The 9,723-nt window shown below is 37.0% G+C and overlaps 1 protein-coding gene across 1 annotated transcript in view; it reads right to left on the reverse strand.

Moving 5' to 3' along the window:
* The window catches only part of KHDRBS2 (KH domain containing, RNA binding, signal transduction associated 2), a 1,025,883-nt gene that overhangs the window by 91,854 nt on the left and 924,306 nt on the right, over positions 1 to 9,723 (reverse strand). The window contains exon 7 of the mRNA XM_006893149.1: positions 555 to 637. Coding sequence (XP_006893211.1) covers positions 555 to 637 — 83 coding nt within the window. The remainder of the gene's footprint in view (positions 1 to 554; positions 638 to 9,723) is intronic.

Raw genomic sequence — 9,723 nt, forward strand, 5'->3', positions numbered from 1 at the left:
TTTTTTTAAGAAAAAGAGTGAGCAAAGTCAAGTGAATGAATGCCTTGATTTCATTGCTCTCTAAATTACTACAAAAGTTAGAAACCAAACCCTTTTTAGTGAGTCTACTCTAACTCACGCCAACCCTATGGGACAGACGAGAAGTGCCCTGTAGGTTTTTTAAGGGTATAATCTTTATGGAAACTAACACATGAGCAGCTGGTGAGTGTAAACAGTTTGACTAAATGACAGCATAATCATAGCTCCTTGTTTGAGTTACTAAATTACCAAAAGAAACAGGAGCAGGAATTGAAATATACACTTTAGTACGTTGCTTGGTTATTCAACCCATTACAATCGTTCAGTCCTAATACATTATTTCATTCCGAGCCATTGTAAGATTATTTTTTTTTACCTCTCACAATTTATTAAGCAGCTTAATAATGCACAAAGATAACAGAGAAGAAAATATTGCTTGAAATTCATATAACATAGCTGATATTAACATTCAAGAAGAAAAATGTCAAGATTAAAGATAATTCAGGAAATGATGCTTGAGACAACAAATTTCTTACCTCTGCGTTTGGGTCGCATAGCTGTTATCATAAGCCTCATAAGTCTGATCATCATATTCACCTCCATAACCGTCATCATACCCCTAAGGCAGAAAATGGTAGAAAGACTTATTAGCAAACAGTATAATAAACTTTGATGTCTTCTTGGCTGCTGAGATTGTGCAATGGAGCACTGGTTTAGTTTTATGTTGGTTAAGCTATTGCAAATTGCATTTTATTAATCATCCCGCATAATCATGATTATTCTTTCATTAATCAAATATTAATGCTTGTTAATTTAACTCAGCATGTTCCTGAAATAACAATACCTTATCTGGTTACTGTTGATACTTGATAGTTTAAAGTGAAGACTATTTAAACAAATAAATTTTTCTCTTTAAAATAGTAGGAGTAAATAGGAACAATCTTGACAGCCTAGTAGGGTTAACATATTTATCCTAAAACATAGTTGACAGAGTTTATTTCTTCTTTGCTTAGTAAAAAATTAATATTCATATTGTAATCATGCAAGTAATTATTCCTAAACTAAGGCGAATTTCCAGCAAAGAGAATGTAATTCTTAATTAAAAAGGAAGATTGCTAAGAACCACAATAAAAAGTTATTAAAATAAAAAAAGATAAAAAACAAAACATCCACACAAGAAAAGGAAAAAAGACAAGGAAAAGAATACATGAATGAAATAGGTTTCATTTTTTGTGGAGTCTATGATTTTAAAATCCTCTAAATAATATAATATTCTATTGTGAGTTTGATTTTCTGCCTAAAAAAATCTAATTAAATGAACATAGATTTCTTTATGCAGAATGTGGAAGCTGACTAACAATTATGCACTCCATCTATCAGTCACTCTGTGAGTGATTTAGCTGGATTTCCCTGTGTGCCATTGACTTCATGCTAAACCTTGGCCATCTGTCTTGATTACTCCCTGCTTCTGAACAAACCTTCGTTTCTGCCTCTGGGACTCTGCTGTGACTCTCTCTATTTGGAACATACTTCCCTTCCTATCTCAGTAATCCATAACTTCATTTCAGTCTAGAGGTTTATAAATCTTTGCTTTATCTCGCTCAGAAATTTAAGCAGAAAACGTCTAGTTGTAAAAGCTTTTGCATTAATCTAACCTAAGGGAGTTCTAGCAGCCTAGGGTAAGGAGCTGAGCTGCCAACCCAAAGGGAGGTGGTCTGAATCCACCAGGTGCTCCACAAGAGAAAGATGCACAGTATCTTCCCGTGTGATTTACATCATCACAAAACCCACTTCAGAGTCAACTATGCGTCCATTTCAACTCGACAGAAAATAACAGTAAGACTTTTGAGCCCATTTAACTTGAAGGTTAAATTGTTTGCATTAACTCAAGGAAGTATTTATTATCCTTTTTGATGAGTCTGACTCGGAAATCTTGTACACAAAGAATATACAGTTATGTTAGGTAAGACTATAAATTAAGAAATAAGAAAAAAAAATAATAAAAAGGATAATGTGATAATGGTTACCCCATGGTGGACAGGGTTTGGTGGAGCTCCCTGATTAAAACCAGCTTGGAAGCACGAGTGGTATCCATTTCTGAAATAGCTTGCCTTTGGAAACCCTATGAACTTGGAGAACCGATGAAGGTTATACAAGTGTTCAGGTCTTTCTTTCATAGGGTCGCTATGAGTCATCTACGACTCAACGACAATTAACAACAACAACAACCATATATTAGCTCTACCGCATGAGATGATATCCACATTTGCTCTTTGAATGTCCTATTTCAGCTTTGTGTGGTGATTAAAATAAAATACTGTAATTTTAAACTATCTTGGAGATACTACCTCTTCAGTTTCAGAATACCACACACAAAAAATGAGGATTGTAGTAAAATGAGTTACACTAAATTTGATTTTTCAGTATATCTACAGGTTACATTTATAATACACATTCATCTATCTCACTTGTTATATGTCCTGGGTTATAACTGACTCATAGCGGATCTTCTAGTATGTTTTCAGAGGCTGTAAAGTCATGGGAGGAGGTTGCCCCTTTCTCCCTTGGAGCAGATGGTAGATTCAAACTGTCTGCCTTTGGGTTGGTAATGCAGCTCCTTACCCACTAGGCCACCAGAGCTCTCTCCCCCCTTTTTTTTTTCCATCTAGACTACCCAATTGGCATTTTGTCTCATTTGCATGGCATGACTCACAGTGACCTTATAAACAAGTTAAAACATTTCCTGATCCTGTGTCATCCTTACAATCTTAACTACTTATCACTGCAGACACTGCCAATCCACCTTGTTGAGAATTTTCTGCTCCTTTGTTGAGACCAAGCATCAAGCCAAGAAGTTGCCTCTCCTGATCATCTCACAGTATATGAGATGAAGACTCATCATCTTTGTACCTTGGTTGCACTTCTTCCAAAACACATTTACTTGTTCTTTTGACAGTCCATAATATTATTACTAAAACAAAAATAATTTATTTTTTAAAAAAATTATTTTTATTGATATTTTAATGAAAGTTTATAGAAAACTTGGATTACCAAGCATTCATTGTTGCACCTTTTCCTCCTTACTCCCTATCCAGTTCTTTCTTCTCTTTAAAAAGATTCTTTCATTGTTGCACAATTTCCTTCCTCACTTACTATGCACTTCTTATTCTGGGTGGTTCTTATGTAAATAATACATAGTTATATATTCCTTTTAAACAGTCTTTTCCTCATCTATTTCATTGCAGGGTTCATTATTTATCCCCTCTTTTCTTAGTTTCCCTCTAACCTCATGTCTGTCCTGTTTTACAACAGTGGCTTTATGCCGTAATTGTCCTTTTGTGACTGAGATATTTCATTTAGCATAATGCCCCCTACGGTCATCCATTTTTTATAATATTTTATGAGTTCCTTGTTTTCAGTGCTATGTAGTATTCCATTGTGTGAATATACCACAGCTTCTCTATCCATTCATTTGTTGATGGGAACTTGGATTGCTTCCATCTCTTTTGTAAGCAATGCAGCACCAAACACAGGTGTTCATAAAACAAGACTAATTTCAAAAGATCATCTGCTTTAAAGTATATATATCAATGAAAGTTCAATAGTTACTACAAATAATTCTATTATAACTAATTTTTTTAAAGAGAATATTGACAATCAGGCAGCATTCAAGACATGGATCAGGTTATTTTTTTTTAAGCTAGCACTGGACTTCAGACTTTTATTGCTCTCCCTAATATTAACTGTTCTGAGGGTCCTGATCAACTATTTTATAGTGTTCTACATGAGCAAATTGTATAGTTATTTTCATTATTATTTTAATATTATTATGTTCAAAAGAATACTATTTATGTGATATTTTATTGAACTTTTATATGTCTGGCCATTTTTTTTTCTCACCATGCAGGATTTAGAAGAGGCCGTGGCACCAAGGATATCATTGCTGATGTCAGATTGATGCTGGCTGAAAGAAGGAATACCAGAAGAATGTCTGTTCGTGCTTTATTGACTATGCAAAGACATTTAACTGCGTGAATCATTAGTTGTGGCTGACATTGAGAGGAATGGGAATCCCAGAGCCCTTGACTGTGCTCATGTGCAACCTATACCTGGAGAAGGTGGCTGTTTTATGAACAGAGTACGGGAACACTGGGTGGTTTAAAAATGAGTAGGTAGTATGTCAGGGTTGTATTCTCTCTCCATACTTATTCAGTGTGTATACTGAGCAAATTATTTGAGAAGTTGGACTCTATAAAAGCAGTGTAGCATCAAGATTGGAGGGAGACTCATCAATAACCTGTGTTAGGCAGATGACACAATGTTGTTTGCTGAAAGTGAGGAGGACTTGAAGCACTTGCTTCAGATGATCAAGGAATGCAGCCTTCAGGATGGATTGCATCTCAATGTCAAGAAGACAAAGTTTCTTACCACTGTCATGAAGGATGCAGAGGAAACTGAAACTGTCAACTGCTTCATCTTGTCTGCATCCACAATTAACACCTTTGGCAGCAGTAGTCAGGACTCCAGCAAATAAGGAGATGCATTGCACTGGGAAAATTGGCAGTTAGAGACATCTCCAAATTACTGAGGAGTAATGATGTCAGTTTGAGGACTACTAAGGTGCATCTGATTCAGGCTATAGTCTTTCTAATTACTTTTTATGCATCTGAGAGCTAGACAATGAATAAGGATAACCGAAAAAGAATAGATGCCTTTGAGCTGTGGTGTTGGAGAAAAGCACTGAATATCCCATAGACAGCCAAGAAAATGATGGAGTGCTTTTTGGAGGCAAGAATGATAAGGCTTTGCTTCACATATTGGGCATGTAGCTATGATGTGCTATTCCTTGGAGAAGGATGTGATATTAGGAAGGGTGCAGGGTCAGTGAAAGAGAGGAAAATCCTCAACAAGGTGGATTGACATGGTGTCTGCTGCAATAGTCTCTTGTGTGTCAGGAAGTGTGAAGATGGCACATGATGGAACAGGGTTAAGATATTTTTTTTTTCCCCCAGAGGGTCTCTATGAGTTATACTTGACTCAATGGCACCTAACAACAACAACAACAACAACAATTTTCACATTTGATTCAGAAGTTCAGCTTGAAACTCATTTCATTCAATGATATATCTACAAATGCCTAGTGTAAATTTTTATCAATACATCCAGTCTCTTAGCCCTCTGCAAAAATAACAGAAATGTAGCTTCATTGATCTCCACTTCTTATGCATAAATCAAGCTCTGTAGCTTCTAACAGGAGGTGATCAAGTTTTATTTTAATCTATTTTGGTTTTGGTTTATGTTGCAATTGCAGGGACTTAAAAGATGCTGTTCTACATGTAGGGATAGTTATTGACATTAGAGCTTTGTTGTTAAGAACTGTCAAGTCAAGTAGAATGCATTGCAATACAATGTGAAGAACATCTGAACCCTCTCCTATCCTGTGCCATCGTCACAGTCTCTGACTCACTCTAGGCCTTTGCTGCAGTCACTGTCAATCCCCCGGTTGATGGTTTTCCTCTCCTTCACAGTCCCCTCACCTTTCCAAGTATGACGTCTCTCTCCAAGAAAAGGCCTCTTCTAAAAACATGTCCAAAGTATGTTAGCACACTGACCAAACTATGTGAGCATTATAGGGCTATAAATCTGCTTAATTTCCTACATTTCTCTCAATTTTGCCTGTTAGTATATTACTGAATCTTTAAGGTTATTTATTATGATACTATCTTTAGGAAGCATTTCATGCTTCTACCAAGTACATGATCAAGTCCTACACTTTTTATTTCAATAACCTTATGCTTTTTCTTACCAATTGTTAGAATTCTAACCATGTAGTAGATTGTTTTCTACTACTTTCTGTCTTTTTAGAATCTAAATTCCTGGAAAGCAAGGAATATATCATACTTGTTGTTCTTAAGTGCTATCGAGTCGCCTGTGACTAACAGTGTAACACTATGTACAAAATCTCTGAAGCATGCTCTATCCAGAGACAGTCTCACTGACTCTGACACACCTACTCCCATTAGTCCAGTTATTGCTTCCCTATCCAAATATAGATTTTAAGTGAGCACAATCAAGTGTTCTGGGATTCCCATTCATTGATATCACATGTAATAAATTTCTGCTGAAGATTATCCAAAATTACTGGAATAGCACATCAACAGAAAACTGTCTCAAGTGCAGACAGGGTTTAGAAGAGGCTGTGGTACTAGGGATGTTATAGCTAATGTTAGGTGAATTTTGATTAAAAGAAGAGAGTTATAGAGGAATGTCTTTTTGTTTTTCATTGACTATGCAAAGGCTACCTGGGTTAGAATCTGGAGATCAGCAAAGCTCTGCCTCTCTCCTCCCTGACTCCCAAAAATCTTTTCTAGCAATGCTTCGGGGTGCACACTGGCCAATGCAGCCTGAGGTTACCTGGGTTATGGACTCGATGGCACATAACAACAACAACAACAACAACAACATGCAAAGGCATTTGACTGGGTGGATTACAACAAATTGTGTCTAACTCTAAGAAGAATGGGAATCCCAGAACACTTGATTTTGATTATGTGAAACCTATACTTGGACCTGGAGGTCCAAGTATAAAACAGAGCAGAATATCAGAACAGAGCAAGGAATGAATGCATCGTTCAAAATTGGGAAGGGTGTATGTCAGGGTTGTGTCCTATGTCCATACCTTTCTAATATATAAGCAGAACAGAGGCTGGGCTCTTTGAGGAGAAATGTGGCATCAGTATTGGAGGAAGAATCAGCAATCTGTGTTATGTAGATGACACAATCCAGCTTGCTGAAACTGAGGAGGACCTGAAGTGCTTGCTGCAGAAGATCAAGGACTACAGCCTTCAATATAGATTGAAGCTCAACATGAAAAATACAAAGATTCTCACCACTGAGACGATTGGCAGAATCATGATAGATGGTGAAGAGATTGAAATTGTTAACAGCTTCAGTTTGCTTGGCTCCACAATCAACACTGTTGGTGTAAGCAGCCAGAAAATTAAAAGACTAATTGTATTGGAAAATATGCTGTCAGAGACCTCGCCAAAGTACTGAAGAGCAACAATGTCAGTCTGGAGAGCAAGGTGCGCCTGATCCAGGCCCTAATCTTTGCAATTAATTACCATGACTCAGAAAACTAGACAATGACTAGGGATGATACAAGGATAATTGATTTCTTTGAACTGTGGCGCTGGAGAAAAATATTAAATATATCACTGACAGCTAGAAGCACAAACACATTCATCTTAGAGAGGATTGACCAGGATGCTCCCTGGAGGCAAGGGTTCTGAAGCTTCATTTGACATACTTTGGACATGTTGCAAGGCGGGTCAGTCCTTGGAGAAGGGCGTCATGCTTGGGAGGGTGGAGGGACAGTGCAAATGCCTTTGCATAGTCAATGAAAAACAGAAAGACATTCTTCTGGTATCCTCTTCTTTCAGCCAAAATCTATCTAACATTAGCTATAATATCCCTAGTACCACAGACTCTTCTAAACCCAGTCTTCACTTGAGGCAGTTTTCTGTTGATGTGCTGTTCCAGTAATTTTGGATAATCTTCAGCAGAAATTTATTACATGTGATAGCAATGATATTGTTTGATAATTTTCACACTCTGTTGGGTCACCTTTCCTTGGTGGCCCGACAGATGGCAACAAATATAAATGGGAACAGATATAAACCTTTTCCAGTCAGTTGGCCAGGTGTTTGTCCTCCAGCTTTCTTGGCACAACTTGGTGAGCACATCCAGGGCACATCCAGTCTGTTTGTTGGTATATGTCATTTGGCATGCCATCAGAAACTCAGTGGAGGGTCACTATAGTTTGCTCCTCTTGAACACCAATGTGTTCTTTGAGTTTTTAGATTAACAGTTAATGAGCTAAGTAATAGATCGGTATCATAAATTCAGCAGTTTGCACCCATCAACAATTCCATGGAAGAAAGATGAGGCAGTTTGCTTTTGTAAATATTTGTATTTTGGAAGCCCTATGGAACAGTTTAGGGAGCTTTAGTAGCCTATTGTTAAGAAGCTGGGGTGCAATCCCAAACGCATATGGTTACAATCTACTGGTTGCTCCATTTGAGAAGAATGGGCAATCTCCTACTATCTAATTTAGTACCTCACAAATCCCTCTGGAGCATCAGCTGTGCATCAGTTCTAACTGGATACTCCACAATAACAACTTGAAAAAGTTTACCTTTCAAGGTCTTTGAGTCAGAATAAATTCAATGGCAGCAAGTTTAGCTAAGAGCACACCTCATCATCCTCTCATCTCATTGTCAATGTGAGGGAATTGATTCATAACTTCCCTTCATTAGGTTTATGAGACTATAATTTTCACAGAAAAAGATTACCCATCTATCTCCCACTTAGTGACTAGTGCATTAAATTTGCTAGCATCTGGGTTAGCAGTGCAAATCCCTACATTTTATTTCATGAAAGCCTCCTTGATAGAGATACAGCAAACATAAATTACCTATATTTTGATGTACTTTATTGTTTTTAATATTTCTTTAAATTTGCCTGTTTTTGTTGTTGCTACCACCTCATCCAGCTAACCCTCCAGCAGGCTTTCTGGGCAGTTAATTGCTGTGGAGGAGACTGCCCATCCTTCTCCTGTGGAGCTGGAGGTGAATTTGAACTGGGAGCCTTTGGGATTGTGGCACAGCTACTTATCACTAGGCCACCCTATTTTAAGTTTATATAATTTAATTTTTGATAACAATTATGTACAACTAATTAAAAATCTTCAAAAAGTTTAGAATGGATTTTACTGAGTCAGCAAGTGTCAGCTTTAGCACAGCTACAAATACCTAAATAATCCACATAACAATGGAAAAGTGCTTTAATAGACTTCCAAAAGGATCCAGTATTCTTCTACTGAGTGGTTATAATGGCAATCGAAACTATATGCCACTGAAGGTTGTTTTAGGCATTTGGGTTTAGGAACTTGAAGCTTGGAAAATCTAGGTTAGAGAAATAAACACAAAATAACTCATTTCTATCAAGTTAATCCAACGCATAGCTGATCCACTCTTGGATTTTGAAGACTGCAAATTTCCCAGAAAGAGGTTGTCTATGGTGTAGTAGGGTGACAGTCTTTGTGCAAAGATTCTACAGAGAAGAGAAGCTTAGTTTATCCTATGCTTTGTAAGAACACAGAGTCACACATCACACTCCCCCTTTTTAATTGGTCTTTATTTCATTAGGCTATGAAGACAAAAGCAGCAGTTGTAATGAACATAATTGTGTTTTCTACAGGAAGACTTCACTATTAAGGAAAACCACTTCTGATTCTGCTGAGAATATTTCGTTCTGGAAAATAACTTTTGTGATACAGTGTTTTTCTTTAACAAGCTCAAACCCTAGCTCATTGTTATAGAGGTGGAATCTGATTAATACAACATTTGGGTTCTAAGACTGTAAAAATAGGAAGAGATTGTCCAACTTTCTCACTCAGAGCCACTTGTGGTTTTAAATCTCCAGAGACACAAGCCTTTTGGTTAATAACTCATCTCCTACAGATTGCACCAGAAAGCATCTATGACTATTTCTTGCTATCCTTGAATACACATTACTATTTATAGACAAAACCCAAAAGCTCTGCAAATAGAAAAATAAAAATAAAATATATTTTGCCAAAATATCTATATCATCTATCTCTATATCTAATCTAATCTCTCTCTCTCTCTCTTTCTCTCTCCC

This window comes from Elephantulus edwardii, unplaced genomic scaffold (genome assembly GCF_000299155.1).
Source record: "Elephantulus edwardii isolate Elephantulus edwardi_28Jun2011 unplaced genomic scaffold, EleEdw1.0 scaffold00124, whole genome shotgun sequence".
In the NCBI taxonomy this organism is placed as follows: Eukaryota; Metazoa; Chordata; class Mammalia; order Macroscelidea; family Macroscelididae; genus Elephantulus; species Elephantulus edwardii.